Raw genomic sequence first — 26117 nt, 5'->3', positions numbered from 1 at the left:
ATTATTACCAACTTCTTAGGCAACTAAGGATGGGAGAAAATGCCTACCTTGCCTACATCACCCATATTCCAAGAATCAATTGTAAAATAAAAGCTCTGCTTGGCTGAACATAATGAACTGTGTATGGAATTTTCTGTTGCATTGCCAATCACCTGTATTTCCAATTGAAAAGTCTTGCATCAGCGGTAAATCCTGTCGCCCTAGTTTAGAAGGTTGCTGGATCAAACTATGCTCGATAGACTTGAGGACATAATTTAGGTTCACACTTCAGTGCAGTGCTGAGAGAATGCTGAACATAGAACATAGAACATTACAGCGCAGTACAGGCCCTTCGGCCCTCGACGTTGGTCAGTAACTGCTACCAGGCTATTTGATTGCGGAAGGCACTACTGCCAAATCCTACCTGTGCTCACTCAGAATTCGCATCCAAGCATTTCTTAAATCAATCACTGAAGAGTGGCCATTAACATGGACCAAAGCTAGCTTTCTCCCCACTCAACCCAGGAACAAACTGCAGCATTGCCCTGTCTGAGATCAACTACCCCAGCAGGGAGCAGAAACTGAACCTGGGAGCATCCTGGTCCACAAAGCACAATTAATGTTCTCACCAAATCATCAGAGTTCAATTTATATTATTTCTGTGGCTTTAGAGACAGTTTCAGCTCAGCACATCCCACTGTTTGTGGAGTTTCTTGGTACTTACCTTTACTTATTTTATAAATGGAAAAAAGACACGGAATTTCCAAAGTTTGTTTTTCTGCCGTAGCCTCAAGAAATAACACTTTGCAACACTTCACAACCCGGAGGGGCGGGCGTCACGGTGGCACACACTGCTGCCTCACAGCTCCAGGGACCTGGGTTCAAATCCCACCTCTGGTGACTGTCTGTGTGGAGTTTGCACTTTCTCCAGGTGCTCCACTTTCCTCCTATAGTCCAAATATGTGCAGGTTGGGTGGATTGGCGATACTAAATTGGCCCTTATTGTCCAAATGTTAGGTGGGGTTACAGGGATAGGGTGGAGGTGTGGCTTAAGTAGGGTGCTCTTTAAAGGGGCAGTGTACATTCGATGGGCCGAATGGCCTCCTTCTGCACTGCAAAATCTATGATTCTATGATTCCCCTTCACGTGCCCAAGCATCAATTTTCCCCCCACTCAATCAGGATTCCCCTGATCGGGTTTTGATTCGATAAACATTGGCAAGAAAAAGGGCAGCTGTCACAAGCTGTCAAAAGAAGCCAACTCAAGAATCAATCTTCCACACATGATGTCATTACTTTTTGGAACCGAATCACTTTAAGTGCAGGATTTCATGTCATTACGAAACAGATAGTCAACAAGCTTTCGTTAACTTGACATCGCAGCTAAAGTGCGCGTCTGACAAGCTTCGCTTAAGAGATTCGTCAAGGTTGAGAAATATAAATGAGTAAACACCAAACAAAATTGAGCAGGCGAAAAGCATCGATGAGAAGGAGCTCCTTTGAACGTGGCAACAAATAAGCCCAGCCGACACCAGCTAAACTTCTGTCAGTCTCAGTGCGGGTAGCATACTACATAATGAATAATGATATTAGAACAATCATCCTCCCGGAGATGGAGACCATCCCCACAACACTGATTTGGACAATATTTATTGTGGCCTCCAAACAACCAGAAGAGAAGTTGCACCTATAGCTTTTATCCACCTACCGACAACGTTTCCAAACAACATTCAAACTTAGATACGACACAGTTATCATACGCAGACTTTTGGGTTTGCGTGTTTTAGTTTAGTTACCACAGCTGAGACGTTACCTGCCTCCATTCTCAGTCCTGTCAGTGTCATCAGCGGATCACTGCGATGCGCCTGCGCGGGCAACGCAGTGCATCCCGGCCAATGTAGTTCTTCTGCCCCCCGAGCCTTTGTCTCCCGCCGGACATTGAGAACTACAGCTTCCGGGGTGCACCGCGCTCGGTGCCCTCCGACCCGGACTGAGCTGGCACCGCCAGAGGCCCCGCCTCCGTTGCTAAGGCCCGAAGCTCAATGGCGAACCTCGGGACGGCTGACTTCATAAGTTGCCAGCAGTATGCCTGCCCTTCCCGTGGACAACTTAAGAGGACCTGGAGGATGGGGGTTTGCAGGAGATTCGACGCACCAATGGATACGGCGTTGTCCGCATTGTTTTACTTCAATCTGATTGGTCAAAGTGCTTTGCCTGTGAGCGTGGAAAAGGATTGACAGCGGAGCTGAGGGCGTGGTCAGTGACGTGTTAACAGCAGGGCAGGGGCGTGGTATAAAGGATCTGATTGACAGCGGGGCAGGGGGCGAGGTAAAACGCGATTGACAGCCCGTAGGGGGCGTGGTAAAGGATGTGATTGACAGCGAAACTGGGGGTGTGGTAAATGACGTCATTGATCGCGTGGCAGGGGGCGTGGTAAAGGACGTCGTTGACAACGGGACAGAGGGCGTGGTAGAAGTCATAATTGACAGCGAGGTTATAAATGTGATTGACAGCGGGACGGGGCAGGGTAAAGAGAAAAGTTAACTCTGTTTCTCTTTCCTCAGATTCCGCGAGAGCTGGCAGTTTTTTCCAGCATATTTCGTTTTGATTTCGGATTTCCAACATCCTCAATTGGTAAAGAATTTGATTGACAGCCCCGGGAAGGAGGCGTGGCGAATGGTTTGATTGACATGATAGACAACGAGCCTGGGGCGTGGCCGATGACGATTGACAAGTAGCCGGGGGCGTGGCTGATGACGATTGACAACTAGCCCGGGGCGTGGCTGATGACGATTGACAACTAGCCCGGGGCGTGGCCAATGCTGTGAGTGACAGCTAGGGGCTGGCCGGGGCAATGACGCACCGGAAGGTGGGTCCGGTTGGGTGGAAGTGGAGAGGAGGCTCTTGTTGCTATGAGAGAGTGATTCAGCAGCATGGACGGTGCAGTGTCTAATGTGGAGATCTGCAACCTGGCCTACACAGGGGATTTGGAGCAGCTTAAGGCACTCATCCTGTCAAACAAGAGCCTAGCTACAAAAACTGACCAAGTAAGCAGAAACCCTCTCCATTATTTATACTGCGAAAAAACTGGCTGGGCTAGTTCTCCATCATGTGTCCTTGAGAGTCACGAAGTGTTAACTCTGTTCCTCTCTCCACAGATGCTGCCAGACCTGCTGAGTTTTTCCAACGTTTCCAGTTTTTTCTCCCCAGATTTCCAGCATCCAGTGTTTTGCTGTTATCTTCCTCATGAGGAGGATTGGTTTGGGCCCCTAAAGTTTAACCTGCAGTGCCAGTGGGGTATTGGTACTCCACTAGCTTCGTTTATGGCACAGGAGACCATTTAACCTATTGACTCTGTGCCAGCTCCATTCTAATTGGCCTCATCCCCTGCTTTATTCCCATTGCCGGCAAGTTTATTTCTTCTAAGGGAGGCTTTTCTTGATGGTTTGTCGTATGCAATATGCAAATACTGAGTTAAAAGATGATGCTTGACCTAGTGTTTCATTTTATGTTTGATCGTAAAAAAACTAGGAACGAGAGTAGGTTATATGGCTTCTTGGGGCCTACTCTGCCATTCTGTATGATCATGTCTGACCTTCTGCTAAACTCTACTTTCATCACCTCTTGCTAACCAAAAATCTATCTTAGCCTTGAATACAGTCAGTGATACAACATCCACAACCCTCCAGAGTTACACATTTCAAAGAATCACAATTTCAAGTAAAGATATTCCTCCTCATCTCAGTTTTAAGTAATCAACCTTTTCTCCTGAGACTGTGCCCAGTATTCTAGATTCCCCGGCCAAGGTCAATAACCAGCTGCCCTTATGGTCTGCTTCAGAAATTGATGTTCATGCAGGCCACTGCTTTTCAATGAATAACATCGCCTCGCTGATGCCTGTTCATTGGCTAGTCCCCAGGCAGTTATTTTGCTTGATAGGGGAAAAAATGGGAAAGGAAACCTGGCTTGGAGGAATACCGGGCCTTTGGTGCAGAAGATTGTTAGAATTTTCATCTTGAAAGTCCAACAGTGCCAGTAAGTAGAGAAGTAGGAGGATAGAGTATGGGGAGATGGTGCAGAAAGAGTGTTTGAACTCACTTGGCAGGGGTGTGGGAGCCAGAAAATATTGTCGAGGGAAGAGCAAGTTGCACACAGAATTGGGAAAGACCGATTGAACAAAAGTGGGAAACAGAATGGTGTTAGCAAGTCAGTGTAAGAGGGAATGACATAAGATCTAAATAAGGTTTATTACATATGAATGTGAGCACACGGAGGGCGGTAAATAAGGTTGGTGAGCTGCAGGCACAGAGAGCTGTGTGGTGAATATGATGGAGTGGTGATAATGAAGGCCTAGCTCAAAAAAGGCAAGACTAGGCACTAAATATTCCTGGCTACAAGTTGTTCAGGCAAGATGGGGAAGGAAGGAAAGGAGGAGCTGTATTGATTAAGGAAAACATTACACTGCTGGAAAAAGAGGATGTCCTATAGGGGTAAAGAACAGAATCTAATTGGTTAGAGGTAAGAAACAGTAGAGGTGCCATTGCACTACTGGGAGCATTCTATAAACCACCATGTAGTGAAAAACATGTGGAGGAACACACTCACAAAGAAATTACGAATAGGTGCTTGAACTATAGAATAGTTATAATTGGCGAATTTAATTATCCTGTTATAGTGAGAGAGATAAATGACAGGTTACGAGAAAAGGTCAGGGAAGTGGGACTAGCTGAGATGCCTTCCAGAGAGCTGGCATGGAGACAGTAGACCAAATGGCCTCCTTCTGTGCTGTAACCATCCTGTGATTCAGGTGCTAGATCAAAGCCTTGTCAAGTAAATAGGGTATAATTTCACACACAGCATGTTAATAATCTGCTCACTCTTATTTGCCCTTTGTTCCTACAGACAGGATAGGAAGATCAATCTGTGTTCACTTTCCCAAATCTAATAATTACCAATTATTGGTTGGGTCAAATTTTGCATCTTTCAACTTGTAAACGACATCTCTTTCTTCGTTACATTAGAAGCATAGTTTCCAACCTGCACATTGGCAGTCTAGCAGAGTCACTGAACTCTCTGGAAGGGTGTCTTGAGTAGCCGTTCTTTGCATTTTACTCTTCAGGACAGGGAGGATCGATACATTGTGCATTTAAAATTATTTACTCCAACTAGCCTGACCAGCTTGCTGTGCCTTGACAGTCATATCAGGGATAGTCCAGACAAATAGATAAAGGAGCTACTTTTCATTGCACCGTAGTGTATCTACACTCTGGTGGATAGGTAGCCCCTCTTGACCTGCAGATGGATTGGACTAGTTGCCAGAAAACCTGCTTGATACAGCATGGCCATTGCTATCTTTGGCAAAGCCAGCCAAGCAAAATGATTAGTTTGCAAAGCCAATTGAATATACATCCTGAAAAGGGAGGACTACAGAGCCCAAGTTTGAATTTGGTTTCGATTTTACATCATTTTGACAGAATTGGTACAGCCATTTGATCCATCGTGTCTGTACCAGCTCACTGAATGAGCAATCCACCTAGTGCCATTCACCCACTTTCTCCCCTTAACCTTGTACATTCTTCCTTTTCAAATAATACAATGGCAACTGCTCGATCCAAGATTGCAGGAAACTGCGGAGTGTGGTGAACTCAGCCCAGCGCATCACCCAAGCTTGCCACCCCCACATTGATTCTGTATACACCTCCTTCAGGAAGGCAGACGGCATTATCAGAGACCCCTCCCACCCAGGCATTGCCTTCTTCCAGACCCTTCCATCAGGCAGCACGGTAGCACAAGTGGATAGCACTGTGGCTTCACAGCGCCAGGATCCCAGGTTCGATTACCCGCTGGGCCACTGCCTGTGCGGAGTCTGCACAATCTCCCCGTGGGTTTCCTCCGGGTGCTCCGGTTTCCTCCCACAGTCCAAAGACGTGCAGGTTAGGTGGATTGGCCATGCTAAATTGCCCTTAGCGTCCAAAAAGATTAGAAGGGGTTATTGAGGTACGGGGATGGGGTGGGAGTGGGGGCTTAAGTGGGTCAGTGCAGACTCGATGGGCCGAATGGCCTCCTTCTGCACTGTATGTTCTCAGGCAGAAGGTACAGAAGTCTGAAGACTCGCACATCCAGACATAGGAACAGCTCTTTCCCACAGCTACAAGACTCCTCAACGAGCCCCCCTCGGACTGATCTGTTCCCTGTAAGAACACTATTCACGAAGCCCTATGCTGCTCTTGCTCATGTGTTTGCTTTGTTTGGCCCCTTGTTCCACACTGTAACCAATCACTGTTTTGTCGATGTACCATTTGTCAATGTTCCCCGTTGATTATTCTTGTGTCTACTATGTACGTGCTGTGTACGTTCCCTCGGCCACAGAAAAATACTTTTCACTGTACTTCGGTACATGTGACAATAAATCAAATCAAATCCCTCTTCATCGTCTTGATTGAAGCTGCCTCCACCACACTCACCAGAGCACATTTCAGACCTTAACCACTCGCTGCTTGAAAATGTTTCTCCTCATAGCTCTTTTGCTCCTTTTGCTAATTACCTTAATTCTTTGATTTGATTTGATTTATTATTGTCACATGTATTAGTATACAGTGACATTCATGTTTCTTGCATGCTATACAGACAACGCACACCGTACATAGGAAGGAAGGAGAGACTATGTAACATTACAGTCATAGCTAGGGTGTTGAGAAAAGATCAACTTAATACGAGGTAGGTCCATTCAAAGTCTGATGGCAGCAGGGAAGAAGTTGTTCTTGAGTCGGTTGGTACGTGACCTCAAACTTTGTTTCTTTTTCCTGACGGAAGAAGGTGGAAGAGCGTATGTCCAGGGTGCGTGGGGTCGTTAATTATGCTGGCTGCCTTTCCGAGGCAACGGGAATTGTAGACAGAGTCCATGGATGGGAGGCTGGTTTGCGTGATGGATTGGGCAACATTCACAACCTTTTGTAGTTTCCTGCGGTCTTAGGCAGAGCAGGATCCATACCAAGCTGTGATACAACCAGAAAGAATGTTTTCTGTGGTGCATCTGTAAAAGTTGATGAGAGTCATAGCTGACATGCCAAATTTCCTTAGTCTTCTGAGAAAGTAGAGTCGTTGGTGGGCTTTCTTAACTATAGTGTCGGCATGGGGGGGACCAGGACAGGTTGTTGGTGATCTGGGCATTTAAAAACATGAAGCTCTCGACCCTTTCTACTTCGTTCCCATTGATGTAGACAGGGGCATGTTCTCCACTACACTTCCTGAAGTCGATGACAATCTCCTTCGTTTTGTTGACATTGAGGGAGAGATTATTGTCGTCGCACCAGTTCACCAGACTCTATCTCATTCCTGTACCCTGTCTCATCATTGTTTGACCCACTATGGTGGTGTCATCAGCAAATTTGAAAATCAAGTTGGAAGGGAATTTGGCCACATCAGTCATAGGTGTATAAGGAGTATAGTAGGGGGCTGAGGACACAGCCTTGTGGGGCACCGGTGTTGAGGATGATTGTGGAGGAGGTGTTGTTGCCTAAACTTACTGATCTGCCCTCCTTCTCTGGGAACAATTTTTTTCTATCTACTCTGTCCAGGCCGCTCATGATTTTACATACCTCGATCAAATCCATAAAATGGAGGAGCAGAAGTAGGCCACTCGGCCCATCAAGTCTGCCCATTCAATGAGATCATGGCTGATCTAATATAATCCTCAACTCTACTTTCTTGCCTTAACCCCATAACCCTTGATTCCCTTACTAATTAAATATCTGTCTATTTCAGCCGTGAACATATTTAACGACCCAGCCTCTACAGCCCACTGCAGTAAAAAATTCTGTAGATTCACTACCCTCTAAGAAAACATTCCTACTCATCTCTGTCTTAAATGGGCGACCCTTTATTCTGAGATTATGCTCTCTGGTCCTAGACTCTCCAACAGGAGGAAACATCTCAGCATCTACCCTGTCAAGCCCCCTGAGAATCCTATATGTCTCTAAGGTGACCCCTCATTCTTTTAAACTACAGGCCCAACCTGATCAATCACTCCTCATCAGAAAATCCCTCCGTACTCTGGATCAATCTGGTGAACCTTCTCTGAACTGCCTCCAATGCCAGCATATCTTCTCTGAGGGAAAACAGTTCCAACTTCATAAGATCTCTCTTCATAACTGAAATTCCTCATCCCTGGCACAAAAACAGAAAATACTGGACAATCACAGCAGATCTGACCGCATCTGTGGTGAGCGAAGGAAGCTAGCGTTTCAAGTCTGGCTGACTCTTTGTCAAAGCTGTGATTGTCCAGTATTTTCCGTTTTTGTTTCAGATTCCTACAGTAATTTACTTATAATTTCCTTATCCCTGGAACCGATCCGATGATTTTTTTCTGTACTTTGTCTAATGCTTTCACATCTTTACTAAAGTATGGTGCCCAGAACTAGTTGGAGTACTCCAGTTTTTCAACCCTGTGTCCAGAGACAAAAGCCCTCATGAAGACATCAGCAGTCAAGCTTCTGTTGTTGCCAATGATCTGAATTGCTTGACATAGTGCAAAGAGATGTTCCTATGTGATCTGCACCAGGCAAATAGTGACCCTCATTGATGCCCATTTGGTGCTTTTACTATAAGGCACTAATTTATACTGTGTAGAGTAACCTACTGTGAGGCACCTTATAGACAATGTCTACTGGAAAATCCCGATCCACTAACCTAGTCATTTTAAACATGCCTTATCAGATTTGTAAGGTACAACACACTTCTTTTTCCAGCTGATCATAAAGAATGTCTGTTATGATCCACTCAAGCATCTTTTGATTTGATTTATTATTGTCATATGCATTAGTATACAGTGGAAAGTGCTGTTTCTTGCATGGTATACAGACAAGGCATACCGTACAGAATGTAATGTTACAGTCATAACTAGGATGTAGGGAAAAGAGGTAGGTCCATTCAAAAGTCTGTTGGCAGTAGGGAAGAAGCTGTTCTTGAGTCGGTTGGTACGTGACCTCAAAGTTTTGTATCTTTTTCCTGACGGAAGAAGGTGGCAAGAGGGTATGTCCGGGGTGCGTGGGGTCCTTAATTCTGCAGGTTGCCTTTCCGAGGCAGCGGGAATTATAGACAGAGTCAATGGATGGGAGGCTGGTTTGCGTGATTGCCTGTAATTGATGTCAAAACTAATAAACCTAGAATTCATCTTTTTTGAAAATCATATATACATGACCATCCTTCCAAATCGAGGATGAAATCTGAGACTCTAGGGAACTATTAGATTTAGGCAAGAGGCTTGCAAAGAACACATCGTATCTATTTTAATCAACCATTGTCAGCAGCCTGGGATGTATTAAGGTTTCTTGTTTTGCCTAATATTTTAATAATTATATATTTTTAAATCTACAGTGCAGCTCATAGCTGCTAGTTGAGCATGGTGTACCGGTGTGAGTCAGAGTCAATGTAAATGTCTGAGTCTGTCAGTGGCTTTATATGTTTCTTCGTCTTTTGACTCACAATGTAGTTAAAAAATCTTTTGCCATTTGCTATCACAGTTGTCTACTATCTTCTTCATTAATCACTTAGCTATTCCGATAACTGCTTTTGTGCAAGGCTTTTATAATTCTTTGCCTGTGTTAGATACCACATAACTATCATTAGCAACTAGATCATAGAATTTGCAGTGCGGAAGGAGCCATTCGGCCCATCGAGTCTACATCGGCCCCTGAAAGAACACCCTACCTAAGCCCACATATCCACCCTATCCCCGTAACCCAGAAACCCCACCTAACTTTTGGACACTACCAAATTTAATGTGACCAATCCACCTAACCTACACACCTTTGGACTGTGGGAGGAAAGCGGAGCACTTGGAGCAAACCCATGCGCACACTGGGAGGACGTGCAGACTCCGCACAGACAGTGACCCAAACCGGGAATCGAACCCGTGTCCCTGGCTCTGAAGCAACAGGCTAACCACTGCTACAGTGCCGCCCCAACTATTAGCAACTATTATGGCAAGGAAATCACTGACTACTCACTACAACCTTTTTCAAAAACTGTCACTGATAGGCAGTGCCACTACAATGAAGCTACAGTAGCAGGCACCTCAGTATTTTTTGTTAGGCATAATAATACAAGTACTCCTGATATCTTGGTAGCATTACTACTGTAAAGATAAAGGATTTCTTTCCAAAAACAAAGTTGTTCTTGTGTAGGATCTCTTGCAGTCACTACTGATTGCTGCAAGGTTTGCTCAGTCTGGAGGTTATGATTTTAAATCTGGTTTTAAGTGTCTAAGTTATGTTGAGAGCCTTGTGCATACTAAACAAATGCACCTTCGGAGGCGCTTTCCATCGAGTGAGCAGTTAAACAGAGATGCCACCTGTCCTCTCTGGTTTGAAATAAAATATTTGAAGAAATAAAGACATTGCCTTTCACAACCTCAGGATATTGCAAAGCACAATACAGCCAGCAAATAACTTTTGAAGTGTTGCCACTGCTGTAGGAAACATTCAGCCAATTTGATGTGTGGAGGACCTTGCTTTTTGCAATGTGATAATAGGCATATAGTTTGTTTTTAGATGAAAGGTCATTGACCTGAATCTATAACTTTGCTTATCTCTTCACAGATACTGCAGATTTGCTGAGTATGTCCAACATTTTCTATTTTTATATCTGTTTTTAGATATTGGATGATATTGGCCAGAACATCAGGGAGAACATTCCTTGCTCTTCTTTGAAATAGTGCCATGGGATCCTTTACATTCACCTGAGAGAGCAGGGTCTTGGTTTAATGTCTCATCCGTAAGATTGCATCTCTAACGGTGCATTACTCCATCAGTGCTTCACTACAGCGTCAGCCTGTACTTTGTACTCTACTGTCTGTAGAAGAGTAGTGGAGTTCTGTGTCCTGGCCAATATTTATCCCTCAACCAACATCACTTCTGGAAAATGCATCATCTGCTCATTTGCGTGACCTTGCTGTGTGCACCATTTGATTATCATGTTTCATGACAACCGTGAACACACTTCAAAAGAACTTCATAAAATGTAATTTGGAATACAACTTCTTTCTATTTGTGTCCATGTTAATGGCTCTGGTAATAATAAAAAATGCAGATCAGATGGCATCTATAGAGAGAGTTAATGTTTCAGGTCAATGACCAGTATCCGATGAAAGGTCTTTGACCTGAAACGTTAACTTTGTTTTCTCTCTACAAATGCTGCCCGACCAGCTGCGTTTTTGCAGCATTTTCTGTTTTTATTTCCGATTTCCACAATCTGCAATATTCTGCTTTTTGGTTAATAGCCGTTCTAGCTAGGATTTCCCTGAAATGGTTTACAGTAAATCTGAGAGCGCGTTCCTTAGAAGTAGATGGACTCGACATGAGAAATAATTTAAAATAGTCTTACTCTATTTTCCCTGTCATGTTTGCTCAGGATAACAGGACGGTATTGCACTGGTCATGTTCAGCTGGGCACAAGGACATTGTGGACTTTCTATTAAATCTTGGAGTACCAGTAGATCCTAAAGATGATGTGAGTAGCGTTGGTTGATTCTTGTTCAAGCTATTTCTTCTTGTTCACAGCTGCAGTTTATTCCTCTTTCTCGTGTTCAATTCTTTCTGATAAAAACGGGTTAAAGGGATATGAAAAGCAGGTGGGAAGGTGGATTTGAGACCAGAAAGAGATCAAACATGATTTGATTGAATGGCGGAGCAGGCTCGAAGGGCTGAATTATCTACTTCTGCCCCTAATTCCCATGTTTCTGTGGCCTAGCCCCTCTTTGTATGTACCCACCTCTAGATCGACTACTCCCCAAGAACGCTGCATTCTTTCAACTCTTGACCTCATCCATCCCCCACTTCCTTCACTCTGCGATTGGCAGCTGCGTCTTCTGTTGTCTATATCCTAAGCTCCCCCACTCCCTCCCCACATTTGCCTCACCTCACTCTTCTTGGTCAAGATCCTCCTTGAAACTTACTTTTTGCTTTGGTCACCTATCCATGTCAATCTTATGCCTGATAAAGGACTTGGATGTTGTACTACACCAAAGGTGCTATGTAAATGCAATATATGTAGGCCTGTGCTTTCATGGATTGTATCATCACCAGAAAATCAATGGGAGGATCCTGTGCTGTTTGAAACTACTTCCTAAAGTTAATATAAAAACTGCTTAAAATTTATGGGCTGTAAAATTCACGAATGCCAGAAACTGGGCAATGGGATCATGATGCATGACACTGCTTCTGAAACAGGCAGCACACAAACTTCATGCTGATGAGTGGTTGCACACCTGAGCAGAAATTGGAAGTCATTTTAGATAAGTGAGAGTTTTGACCTGGGGAAAAATACAAGCATTTAAAAAAAAAAGTTATTCTTCCAACTAAGGGGCAATTTAGCGTGACCAATTAATGCAAGTTAAACAGGAAAGCAGAAATACAGATACATGGACCAACACAGGGCTAAATCACTGGCTTTTAAAGCAGACCAAGGCAGGCCAGCAGCACGGTTCAATTCCCGTACCAGCCTCCCCGATCAGGCGCCGGAATGTGGCGACTAGGGGCTTTTCACCGTAACTTCATTTGAAGCCTACTTGTGACAATAATAGATTTTCATTTTCATGAATGTTGTTTGTGGAAATGCACAGAATGTAAGGAACAAAATGAATGAATTACAGGTGCATATTCAACTTGGGTGGTATCACATGGCAGACATTACTGGAACAAAGCTGAAAAAAATAGGGTAGAAAAATGCAGGATGTAGCATGGATTCTGATAAAAGACATAAAGGATAGAAAAGGGTAACAGTATAGACAAAAGCTATAAAAAGGGCATATTAAACTATAATTGTAATGACTATCATAATCAGCACAAGGTTTACGATTACATTAGGATAATGAGGGTGACCAGACGAGCAAACCCCCCCCCCCCCCCCCCCCCCGGGACTCCAAGGCGATATTGTAAACATGCAAATAAGGAAATAGTGAACATGCTGAATAATTTAGTTTGTGACCATAGTTACGGTAGGGAAAGGGGTCAACATACCAGACATCACGAGGAAATGAACAGTGAATCGGGGACAGGGCCACACAAAAATTAACAGAAGCAAAATAACAATGTATAAAACAATGGCACTGAAGACTGACAAATCCTGAGGACCAGGTGGTTTCTGCTGCAGGGTTTCAAAGGAAGTAGGTGAGAAGTTCTCTCTAGGAATTGTCCAATAACATGCACAATTTTGCAATCCACTTTTGCTGTTAGGAAATGTGAGCGAGAATAAACAGGGACTTATGGGCCAGCTAGCCAAACATCTGTTGATGGGAGATTGCTAGAGTCTATTAGGGAACTGATCACCTTGAGAATGTACAACTGATCGGAGTCAACCAGCATGAATATGTAAAGGGTAAGACATGCCTGATGAACCTGGTTAAACTTTCTGAAATGGTGATTGAAGTAGTGGACGGGGGAATGACTATAGATGTTATTTACATGGGCTTCAGTAAAGCTTTTGATAACATCTCTCAAAACAGACTGTTAGCTAAAGTTGAAACTCATGGAATTGAAGGCAAATTATTGACCTGGATAAGAAATTAGCCTGAGCAACTGGAGACAGCGATTAGGGATAATGGGCAGATATTGTAGTTAGCAGGATGTGATGAATCCCACAAGGGTCTGTCTTGGAGGCCTCAACCTAACAATATTTATTAGCCACCTTGGCAATGGGATAGGAAGCCAGATACCTTTGGATTTGCTGATGGTACTAAGAAGGGGTCATTGTAAGCAGTGTGTTTGGAAACATAAAATTACACGGAGACATTAATTAAATGCATGGGTAAAATTGGGACAAATAGATTTGAAAGTTGGAAAATATAAACAAATCCACTTAAGATCTTAACTAAAAGGATAGAAGAGGGCACTTTTTACATGGTGAAAAGCTAGAAACAATGTCGGTCCAATGTGAATCGGGTGTCCGATTACACAGATTGTTAAAATGGCAAGAAGAACAGGCACAGAAAATAGTCAAGCTAAGGGAATGCTGGCCTTTAGGTTTCACAGAATAGAATACAAAGGGATAGAAGTCAGGCTTGAGCTGTGAATAGCCCTGGTTAGACCACATCTGGAGTATGTGAGCAGTTCTGTGCATCTGAGGAAGGATGGAGTGGACTTGGAGGAGATGCACTTTTAATTTACGAGAATTATACTTGGACTCCAAGGGTCAAGTTATGAGAAAATAATTCAAAAATTAGGATTATATTTCCTGAAATTTAAAAGGTTATGGGGTGATTCCATGGAAATCTTTGAAGGTATTAAAGGAACAAATACGGTAGATAGAGAGTAGCCATTTCTGCTAGTTGAGTAGAGGGAATCGAATTCCTGCAGTGCAGAAGCAGGCCATTCGGCCCATTGAGTCGCACCAACCCTCTGAACGAGAACTTCACCCAAGCTCATTCCCCCGCCCTATCCCATTAACCCCTTAATCTAACCTGTACATCTTTTTGGACACCAAGGGGTAATTTAGCTTGGCCAATCGACCTAACCTGCACATCCTTGGAGAGGGGGATTCCCGAATAAAATTTAGAGCTGGACTTTTCAGGAGCGAAATTGGAAAGCACTTCTAGAATGTTAGAAATTCAAAACTCTCCTTCACAGCAGGTGCCAGATCCATTGTTAATTTTAAATATAAGGTTGATGGGTCTTTGTTAATTAAAGACATTAAGGGATGTGTGTTCCAGAGGAGAACCTTTGGAGTTAGTTTGCAAATCAGGCATGATCTTGGTAAATGCTGAAACAAGCTTGAAGGCTAAATGGCCTACTCCTGTTGCTATGATCGGATTTTTTAAGGTGGATCTTGCACAAATCAAATTAGGATTTATGGTGTGAGGAAATTATACTTTCTTTCATCTTTGGCATCACATAGCACTCCTAAATGTACTGAGATGTAGCATAAAGCCCCATTTACCATGCAACATTAACATCCTCTGAAATGCAATCTCACTCCTGCAATATCAGACTTCTGTTTCCCAAAACAATTACTTTTGTGATTTCTCTCAGTGACCTTGCTAAGTGACAATTTATGCAAGTAAACTGGCGTTTGAAAGAAGTGCGTTATTCAAAAACAAGATCCTCAATTGCACTAGGGAAATCCTTTCACTTCATCTCGGCTGTTTCGCTACTCGCAATAATGGTCCTCCGTGAAATAAATTCAGGCTAGTCTAAACCAACCTCTGGCTCAATGACACAACTGTCCAGTTATGGTGAAGGAATCACCTAGGTTGTTATCTACACTCACACCATGAGAGGGTGCTCATGAGAATTAAGTTGCATTGTTGAGGCAAATTAAAGAAAAGTCTTGATCCTGCATCCTGAACCTAGGCTTAAAAATCTGGCTCTAAACAATACACATTTTTAATTCTATGCAATATTTCAACAGAAGTCTTATGTTCTTATGTTCTAAGTTAGTAGTAAGTCTACAAATCAAAAAGGAAAATAAATGTTGAAACACTGAAATAAAAACAGAAAATGTTTGAATTCACAGGGCATTCAACAGCTGTAAACAGAAAAGATTGTTGCCATCATGACAATGGGTTGATCAATGGGTGTAACCCTGCCTCAGCTGCTTGACTGGTCTGTGTATATTTCCAGCATTTTCTGTTTCTTAAGATTCCCGTTCTATTGGGCTCTTAAACTTACATGCTGGCAATTTAAATTTTACAGGTCAGCTGGACACCCCTACACATTGCTGCATCGGCAGGTCGAGAGGAAATCGTGAAGGTGCTGATTGGTAAAGGAGCTCAGGTCAATGCTATCAATCAGAATGGTTGCTCACCTCTGCACTATGCTGCTTCTCGAAACCGATACGAGGTATTGCAGCAACGTTTGAAAATGTGTCAATTTCTATTTGATTTATGTCTGGTTTCTTTAGTTGCTCACACCTCCATCTCTCGGGAGATCGTTATTCAGGAGCTCTTTGTTACTCAAACACCCAGGGGCCTTTGGTACTTTCTTGTCATTGAGGGTTAAGGGATTTTGATGAAACCTCTCTGTAAATCATTTTACTGCATTCTGTATATGTAGACTTCACATTTCTATATTTCTATTCAACGGTCAAGGGCAATTGGGGATGGGCAACAAATGCTGGCCTTGCCAGCGACAGCCACATCCCATGAAAGAATAAAAAAAATACTCTAGTTTTTCAGTACCTGTGAAGTTCTTGTAGATTTGGGAATTACGATTACAGATCACCAGCTCTCTCTGCACCTTTGTTTCACTCTTAGACATAGACCCAAAAGACACAGCTATTAACATACTGCATTCTAGTTTGTTTTATGTTTGCTTTATGTTCAAGTTGAGTTGCTAGGTTTCATTTGCAGTAATTTTAATAAATGAAAATGCATGCAGAACAGTACAACGTCACACAATTGCTACTACTTCCTTTAATCTTGAATTCACAGAATGTGGGTGCTGCTGGCAAGGGTATTTCCCATCCTTAATTGTTCTTGAGACGGTGGTGGTGAACCACCTTCCCAAATACAACAGAGTTGCTTGCAAGGCTATTCAGAGGGCTGTAAACCACATTGCTGTTGCACTGAAGTCACACGTATGACAGAGTGGATAAAGAAGACAAATTTCCTTCCCCAAAGGATATCAGTGAACCAGGTGGATATGTATGATGATCCAGTGGTTTTGATACCACTGATACTTGCCATTTATTTAGCTGAATTTATTCTTTAGGTGGAATTCGAACTTGTGTCTCTGGATCATTTATCCAGGCCTCTTGATCACAAATCCATAGCTCCTATACTACCAAATCCCTTTTGAAGGTGCACTTTCTCCTTAAAGTCTATTTCTCACTCCATGCATACTTTAGTGCAGTTCCTAAATATGTTTGCTCATCCTTATTTGCTGACATACCATCAGTTCGTAAACACAGGACTTGCGTATACTGTTGTCTTCTTGATTTGCTCAGGGGTCAGTGAAAACCGAACAATGTAGATTCGCAATGTTTTGTTTTTCATCTGACTTTCTGTCAAGAGTCCACCTCAAAATGAAATTGTACCCAGAATGACAAGTGTGACATGGTCTGCACCAGGATCGATTAGCATGTCAAACTACTCTGAAGATTAAAAATTATAAACATTTACTATGGTCCACATAACCTAACACCTGTTTGCCGCCGTAACATTTTGGGTACAAGATAAAGTTTGCCTCAACTTGTAAATTATACAGAAATTGTTAAGATACCAATAACTTTACTTCCTGCAAACTAAACATATCCTGTGGCTTAACCACTGAACCTTTCCTTTCAGCCTGTGGTAGTACAAACATCTGCATCCCTCTGGTATTCACCTGATAGCCACTAGGCATGTGTAATGTGTGAGCCAAATTGGCATATCCGTGGACTATTCAGTCATAATGTTCATTTATTCCTGTCCTAACCAGGCATCTGCCTGGGCATTTTTCAACAAGTGTTAATGAACCATAATCAGGCAAGTGGCAACAGCTAATTTTTGTGTTTTGTCCGTTGGAATTTCCATTCTTGGAGGAGAGGGGAACAGAACCACTGTTTGCTGTAAATGGCATTCTCATTGTCAATCGTAAACATTTTTAGAAGTTATCTTGTAAGTTGCTTGCACTTGAGACAAGTTAATGCCCTAATCGACTCCTCGCATCATCCCCAACTCCTCAACCCCTTCCCAGAGTACCTTCCCATGCAATTGCAAAAGGTGCAACACCTGCCCCTTTACCTCTTCTATCCTCACTTACCAAGCCCCCAAACATTCCTGTCAAGTAAAGCAGCATTTCACTTGCACTACCTTCAATTTGGTCTGAAGAGACTAAATGCAGACTGCATGTCCGCTTTGTGCAACACCTCCGCTCAATCTGCCAGCATGATTCTCACTTTCCAGGGCGACACGGTAGCACAGTGGTTAGCACTGCTGCCCCACGGCGCCAAGTTCCCAGCCTCGGGTCACTGTCCGTGTGGAGTTCTCCCCTTGTCTGCATGGGTCTCACCCCCACAACGCAAAGATTTGCAGGGTAGATGGATTGACCATGCTAAATTGCCCCCCTTAATTGGAAAGAAATAATTGGATACTCTAAATCTTTTTTAAAAAAGACTCTGATCTTCCTGTGCCTTGCGATTTCAACTCCCCATCTTGCTCTCCTGCCACATGTCCGTCCTTGGCCTGCTGCAATGTTCCAGTGGAAGCCCAGCACAAACTGGAGAAACAGCATCTCAGCTTCCAATTAAGCACCTTACAGCAATCTGGACATAACATTTGAGTTCAACAGCTACTGAGCATGAATCTTGTCCTCCCATCTTGACCCCTTTTTTAATCCAATTGTTTTGTCCCAACACCACCCCATCCCCACAGGGCTGTCTGTCACTTGTTCTTAAGTTTTGCTTCCATAGAGCATTGTTCTGTTATTAACACATTCTGCCAGCTTACCTTTATGCCACTATCAGCACCTTCTTTAGTCTTTAACAAAGCCATTAATACTCCCATTTGTCTTGTGCCCATGACATCTTTGTCAAATCTCTCCTAGCTTCCATCTATCTTCTATTTTGTTCCGCCTGTGACAGCCCCTCTTAATATAAAATCCATTGTATTTCTCCTCTTTAATTCTGAAGAAGAGTCAAAAGGACTTAAAAAGCTGTTTCTCGCACCACAGATGCTGCTAGACCTGCTGAGTTTTTCCAACATATTCTATTTTTACTTCAGATTTCTAGCATCCCCTATATTTTGCTTTATTATACATCTTAATGCAGGCTGCTAATGGAAAAGTTACTGCAAGCATTTCAAACACAGCAAATGGACGTCTTTAAATTATGCTGAATCACTGTTTATTTTTCATGTTTCATTGTTAGAAACTTTATTTCTAAAAATATGCCCTCAGTTTAGTGGAGAATTAAAGATGGCGCTTGTAAAGATTTTTAATACAAGTTGTTATGGTAATCTGACTATTTTCATTGTTATATATTACTGACAGCTTTTTTAAAAAAAAATTATATTGGAAGTTCTCCAGCCTTGTGTGTTACTTGCATGTTCTCTATCTTTTGGTTTGATTTGTTGTAGAAATATGAAGTTTGAACTTGCAGATGCAATGAATTTCCATGTTGCACTTGACATGATGGAGCCAATGCATGCTAGAAACAATGTTTTTATTTAGAGGTGGTACTGCTCACAATAATGTACTCTTGTATAAAGACAGGGCTGGACTATGCTACCACAAATTCTATTTTAAAGGTCAACGTCCAATTGCTAAGGAAATAACACCTTCGGCCACTAAAAGTTTGATTGCTGTTTGGTCAGTGAATTTTGCAAACTGGTTTCACGCTTCCAATCAGAAAAGCACAGCATCTGAAAATTGTTTCCTCCCTGTACATCCACTGGCAGTTTCTTTTAACAGTTTTTTCAAGTGAATCTCTTGTGGCTATTTTGTATGACTAGACGCATTCCATCGTGTAACGCACAGTATGCAATTCTTCCACTAAGCAGAGGTTTTTTTTCCTTAAAGCCACAAGTATACTTGTTACATAAACATTGGACGAGCTTAGAGTTAATTGTTCTTCAGGCTGCAGTCGTATTGAGCCTTTCAGCTGTTCAGGACAGCCAGAGTGTTTTACGAGTTATAGATTACTTTTAAGGTACAATCGCTATCATGCTGGCAAATGTGGCCCAGCTAGGCAGCAAACAATACACAAATGTCAGGATAGTCTTGGGTGTTATTTGAGGGAGAAATGCTGACCAGGATGCTTGGAGAATATCCATTTACCACCCTCCAGTCATATTCCACTTAACATATTGTCCAAAAGGTGGCAGCATTGAAATGTCAGTCTTGAATTGATAGACATGTTTGGCCGTATGACTCCATTATGTGCTGATGTCCTTATCGGGGCTTCTGACCTGCATGGCCATGCTGCCAATTGTGCCAAGCTGACAGCTGCAGTCCAGAAGCATAGTTTGTATTTTATTTAAAGTGCGATCGATAAGATTAGACTGTGGTTCCAGGCACTTTGCAGAGCTAACCCAGGTAATTAGTGGTTAAAATCCACAGGAGAAAAACATTTGGTTTCTGTAATGATAAAATCACAAAATATCCAGATGAAGAGAAAATAATTAGGAGTAGCCAACCTAGATCTCCAAGAGGAAAATTATATTAGAGGAACCTTATGGACTGACCTCATTAACACTACACCCCTGTATGCTTCATCCGATGCCAGTGCTTATGTAGTTACCTTGTGTTGCCCTATTATGTATTTTCTTTTATTCCCTTTTCTTCTCGTGTACTTAATGATCTGTTGAGCTGCTTGCAGAAAAATACTTTTCACTGTACCTCGGTACACATGACAATAAACAAATCCAATCCAATTCTGATAAAATGATTTGACAAGGCTACAGATCTGGTGAATGTGGACTCTCCAGAAGTGTGACAAAATGCCACACAGGAAACTAGAACTTTAAAGGGTGTGAAGTTCAAGGAAGAGTAGCAAAGTGGACTAAAAACTGGTTAGATACTAAAGAATAAGTGTTGGGGCTACTTTATCAGTCATTCTAAGCGGGTAGCAGTGTTCCACAGACCTCCATTTTGGGGCTTCTTCTTTTGAGAATGTCCAGATTTGCAGATGATGCTAAGATAAGTCATGGTAAATAATCCATCGCACTACAGGAAGCTATAAGTGGATATTGAGAAGATGCTAGAATGGGCAAAAAGATGGCATTTGGAATTTAGTGTCAGTCAAAATATGTAGGCTACAAATTTTGGCAAAAATGAATTGTGTGTGGGGATGCTGAATGAGTAGTAAGAGCAGAGGGGTTTGAAAGCTCAGGTTCACAACATGTTAAATGCAGAACTCGAGTGGGTAATGTCATTTAAAAAAAACAGATGGAATATTAAGCTTCATGGCATCAAATATGAAAGTCTAAATGCAATGGTGAATGTATTGTAAAACCTTAGTAGACCCACAGTTAGAGTACCTTGTGGACCTTTGAGCTTCACACTAAAGGAAGGATGTTGAGAGAGTATAATGTATTAGAATGCTGCTCAAAGAAATCCTCCAGCTACACCGCTTGTTGTTACTACCCTTTCTTTTTGTCCTCAACATCTTCTGGGGCACTCATCGTTACTTGTCTGCTGCCCTAGCAGGCTGCTTTAAGGCACCACCCCTCCCTTTACTGATTCAAATTCTGGCCACAATTCAATTCTTTTTTTAAAAAACTTTGGCTTTTTCTTTTTGAGAACTTCTCTCTCTTTGTCCCACTAGACATGGCAGCACGGTAGCACAAGTGATTAGCACTGTGGCTTCACAGCGCCAGGGTCCCAGGTTCGATTCCCCGCTGGGTCACTGTCTGTGCGGAGTTTGCACGTTCTCCCCGTGTCCGCGTGGGTTTCCTCCGGGTGCTCCGGTTTCCTCCCACAGTCCAAAGACGTGCAGGTTAGGTGGATTGGCCATGCTAAATTACCCGTAGTGTCCATAAGGGTTGGGAGGGGTTATTGGGTTGCGGGGATAAGGTGGAAGTGAGGGATTAATGTGGGTCGGTGCAGACTCGATGGGCCGAATGGCCTCCTTCTGCACTGTATGTTCTATGTAATCTATGTAGACACTTGACCTTCTTGCAGTCCTTCGCCACCTGAAAATGATACCCATAATCCACTGACCCAAAGGCATTCAGAAATCCACAAAGGCAAGCACTAAAGTAAAGCTGATGTGGCTGCGTCACCTCATCATCAAAGTTCAGTAGTTGTAACTTTGCTTTGCTTTTGTCACTAGTTTGGTAATGATTTCCACCACCTACCCGTGGATGATTTGACTCAGCAGCCGGTTCTCGTGAAGGCTCTGTGTTATATTTTTGCACTTCCCATTGTCTCTTTCGGTGCTTTTTCCCCTTTATTTGTTTCTGCGTGTTTTTTATTCGAAACTGCAAAACTCTTTTTGGCACGCATATGTATTTTTATGACGGGAGAGAGAACGAAACACATTTTAACAAACGCAAAATACTGCAGATGCTGGAAATCTGAATAAAAACAGAACATGCTGGAAATACTCAGCAGATCAGGCAGCATCTGTGGAGAAAAAAAAGAGTAAACGTTTTGGGCAGATAGACATTTTTGCAGAGCTTTATTTTCATGACGTCTTATCTAAACTAAGGTTCATTTCTTGGTAATGTCAGAGTGGCACAGTGGCTTCACTTCTGTTTCTGACTTATTTATCAGCCAGTGATTAATAGCTCTCCAGCTATCTGTTAACTATCTGTTTTAATGTTCAAAGAAAATCGTGTGAGTTGAGGTGGCATAGTTTAATCTGGTCCGGATCGTTCCTCAGTGTGCTGACTCACAGTACTGTGACCACACAGCCCACTTAAATGCATTTGTATTCTATAGGACAATTGACCTAATGGATACTTGTAAGATGAAAACATAATGAGTTCCCATGGACTTTTATCACTTGTTGGCCTGATTTGTGCATTATGCTGTTTCTATGAACCCTTTGCATAATACTCAATTATGTTTAGTTCTGAATATTTCTTTCCTTTTAAATATTTAAACTGCCTATCTAGCACCCAGCTATGATATGAAGTTGAGCTTGCGCTTTTAAAGCTAGCAGTGCAACTTTTGTTCAGTGATTTAAGCGATTATAAACAGTATCTTACTTTCCATTTCATGATCTCAGTAGCCCCAACTGATCAATATCTGACTACTTCACTTGAGTTGATCAGTATGTTTTAATGATCATTTCATCAAATGTGCTTTCATGGTACACAACAGTCTCACCAGCACCCCCCACCTCCTCAGGCGAGTTCACAAATCCTTGAATGGATGGAATCCAGTAGCCTCCCTCTGAAGAAGATGCCAGGAATCGACTGCTAAAGCTACCTAGATTAAATCGCAACAACTTTTTAAAAAAATCTAATAAACCCCTATCATTTGGGGGTATTTTAAGATTACATTTCATATCACCTAGAAAATGCACCATAACTTGTGGCTTGTCTTGAGATGTAAGCTGCTTGGCTCTGAAGGACTTTTTATAATGAGGGCAAAGTTTTCATCAATCCGTGTCTTGACATTTACTCAAAGCACATCTATAGCCAATTGAAAACTGGAGAGACTAACTTGGATGGATACTTTCTATAATATGTAGTTGAAATGTCTCGTGTATATGTGCACTTGCTTTTGTCATGATGTTTCGCCACATTTTTGTCAATAATTACCATTTGAAATTGTAGACATTCTAGAATGAAAATATCTTGAAGAAAATTGATCTTGTATGGCAGTGCAAAATGGGTGATAGCTATCACCCAAAAATCAATTTCTCACTCCTCTGTAAACACTGCCTGTAACACTGTAGTCGTTTGCCTCAGTGAGTAGGTGTTGCTGTGGAGTGAGTCTCCCATCATTATCACCATCTTGGATATTAAAATGAGCAGTGCAGCAGGCAACTTAGTGTATTACCTTTCATTCTGATGGTTGGCTACCATTTTTTTGGTTTGTTCATCCTTGTAGAAGTATTCTGGAGTCCCCTGAAGTTGAATGTGAGACAAATCTGTTGCCAAACAGTGGCTAGTAATATTGATAACTCCTTTCATCTTTCTCTTTTCTGAAGTACGGTTGCAGAGTGCAGAATCAAACCTACTTTTAATGTAACAACGGTTTAATGTTTTTATTTTGTGAAGTAGCAAACTGCTTTTATTCAAAAACCCTAATTCTGTTCTCACTATAGATTGCTTGCATGTTGTTAGAGAATGGAGCAGATCCTAATATTACAGACAATATCCACTCCACTCCCTTGCATAGAGCTTCAGCAAAAGGAAACATCCGCCTCGTACAGCTCTTGCTGAAGCACAATGCCTCTACAAATCTCCAGGACTTGGAGGGAAACACGCCACTGTAAGTACCTCATTTATTTTTGAAGGAGTGTAGTTCATGTGTGAAGGGGTATTTAAAAAGTCAGAGTATAACTAAACAACTTTTGGCTTCCCTGCCCTGGGTCACCTTTAGATATATTACTTCTTATTGAATAGCAGTTATTTTAAATTGTTGATAAATGTCAGTTTGCTACAACTTTTAGGCTTTGTTCATTTCAAAAGGTGTTTTTTAAATTTAAAAAAAGGTTTCACACACAAAGATATTATCAAGTGTTCAGGTTTATGAGGGAGTGGACGAGCGCACAAGATATAGTACCAATGCTTTAAATCAGGCTTTTTCAAAGTGGGGGTCGTGACCAGCAGGTGGGTTGCGGGCGGGTGTAAAAAGGGTTGCGGTGACCTCCGAAATCAATGTAAGAATTCCAACTACTGGTAAGATCAGCTGGATGGCAAGAGTGCCACGAAAATGGCTTTTGTGAGGGGAGATACGAGAGAATGCATCCAGGAGTGAGAAACAGATTGAACTTGCCGGCTGACAAACATCCCAACCGCAAGCCAGGCGGTTAGCTGTAATTTAGAACCATCACACGGACAAGACTGAAGCCAAGTAAAGGGACAACATCACCAATTAATCTGATTCGTCACTGAACTGAAGTCTTTAAATCAACTACCTTAAATTGAGTAGCTTTTCGGGATCACCCACCAAGAGACTCAGTCCCCATTTCTGTAGAGAAGGTAGCTTAGACCTCCACCCTGCAACCCTCCACATATGCACATTTTCTCTCTCTCACTCTCTCGGTCCCCTCGTTGAAAGACAAATACCAGGTTGGAGAGTTTATGCATCCATTCAAAATGTGTTGACGAGAGAATACATCCGGGAGTGAGAAGCAGATTGAACTTGCTGGGTTTGTAGAAAACTGTCTTCTTTCTTTCTGGGTCTGGGTGTCAATCCTCGCCCGCAACAAATCTCACTGCATTTACTAGATTAAGCCTGATACACAACAATTACACTCGGGCTGTTTCACAACAGCAACCAGAGGAACATCTTTGGAATTTTATTGAAATTTGCTGCCTTTTTCTGCTCCCCATCTGCCAACCCAAAAAATATCTTGCCACATCTAAGCCAACACCTTAGTGTCATACTGCAAGGGTGCCACCTTGTTAGAAATGCTGTTTTCCAGACACCATGTTAAATGGAGGCTCTGCTTCTCATGTGGATGTAAGAGATTCCATGAGACACATTCAATAAGAGCAGGGAGTTATCCCTGATGTCCTACAATCAACATCACAAAAAACAGATTATCTGGTCTTTATCACATTGCTGTTTTTGGGAGCTTGCTGTGCATAGATTGACACTACAGCAGTGACTGTACTTCATTGGCAGCAAACTACTTTGTGCTCATGTAGTTGTGAAGGTGCTAGCATAATCTAAATCTTGTTTTTTCCCATAATTCAAACATTAATATCAACCGTGTGGCTCCATTATGCACTTTGAATATCTCACTACTTTCATAGAGTCATAGGGCGAGATTCTCCACTCCCGCGCCGGTTGGGAGAATCGCCTGGGCTGCCAAAATTTCCCGGGACGCCGGTCCGACGCCCTCCCGCGATTCTCCCAAGTGGCGGGAACGGCCCTGTCGAGTTCCACGGGCCACAGGCCGGAGAATCGTCGGAGACACCCAAAATGCCAATTCTCTGGCACCTCTGCTATTCTCAGGCAGGCCAAAATGGCGGGTTCCCCCCGGCGCCGTCCACACCTGGTCGCTGCCGTCGGGAACAGCGCGGGAACGCTGGGGGGTGCGGCCTGTGGGGGGGAGGGGGGATCTTGCACCGGGGGGTACTTCTAATGTGGCATGGCCCGCGATCGGTGCCCACCGATCGTCGGGCTGTCCTCTCTGAAGGAGGACCTCCTTCCTTCCGCGGCCCCGCAAGATCCGTCCGCCATCTTCTTGGGGGGCGGACTCTGAGAGGACGGCAACCACGCATGCGCGGGTGACGCCAGTTATGCGGCGCCAGCCGTGTCATCTATGCGGCGCCGCCTTTACTCGGCGACAAGGCCTGGCGCGTGTAGATGACGTGACCCCGATCCTAGCCCATTGTCGGGGCCTGAATCGGTCGGGATCGGGGCCGTTTCGCGCCATCGTGAACCTCAACGGCGTTCACGACGGCGTGCGCACTTAGGTGCAGGAGTGGAGAATCCTGCCCATGGAGTTTACAACACAGAAAGAGGCCCTTTGGCCTATCACATCTGTGCCGGCCATCAAGTGAGTCCCAAAGGTCGGCCAGGTAGAAAAGTTGTTCCT

The 26117-nt window shown here is 43.0% G+C and overlaps 2 protein-coding genes across 3 annotated transcripts in view; one reads left to right on the top strand and one right to left on the bottom strand.

Moving 5' to 3' along the window:
• atg4a (autophagy related 4A, cysteine peptidase) overlaps positions 1 to 2191 on the bottom strand; it is a 61919-nt gene extending 59728 nt beyond the window's left edge. The window contains exon 1 of the mRNA XM_072505779.1: positions 1792 to 2191. Within this exon, the coding sequence (XP_072361880.1) occupies positions 1792 to 1822 (31 nt within the window). The 5' untranslated portion in view covers positions 1823 to 2191. The remainder of the gene's footprint in view (positions 1 to 1791) is intronic.
• A 583-nt stretch (positions 2192 to 2774) lies between these two features.
• psmd10 (proteasome 26S subunit, non-ATPase 10) overlaps positions 2775 to 26117 on the top strand; it is a 33090-nt gene continuing 9747 nt past the window's right edge. The window contains exons 1-4 of one of the 2 annotated variants that reach the window (XM_072505784.1): positions 2796 to 3025; positions 11388 to 11486; positions 15665 to 15811; positions 23670 to 23836. In XM_072505784.1, the coding sequence (XP_072361885.1) occupies positions 2912 to 3025; positions 11388 to 11486; positions 15665 to 15811; positions 23670 to 23836 (527 nt within the window). In that variant the 5' untranslated portion in view covers positions 2796 to 2911. Of the gene's footprint in view, positions 3026 to 11387; positions 11487 to 15664; positions 15812 to 23669; positions 23837 to 26117 lie in introns of both variants that reach the window. The other variant, XM_072505785.1, reaches the window with a different exon arrangement.

Source organism: Scyliorhinus torazame, chromosome 5, assembly GCF_047496885.1.
Source record: "Scyliorhinus torazame isolate Kashiwa2021f chromosome 5, sScyTor2.1, whole genome shotgun sequence".
NCBI classification, from domain to species: domain Eukaryota; kingdom Metazoa; phylum Chordata; class Chondrichthyes; order Carcharhiniformes; family Scyliorhinidae; genus Scyliorhinus; species Scyliorhinus torazame.
This window is presented reverse-complemented; position numbering and strand designations above follow the sequence as displayed.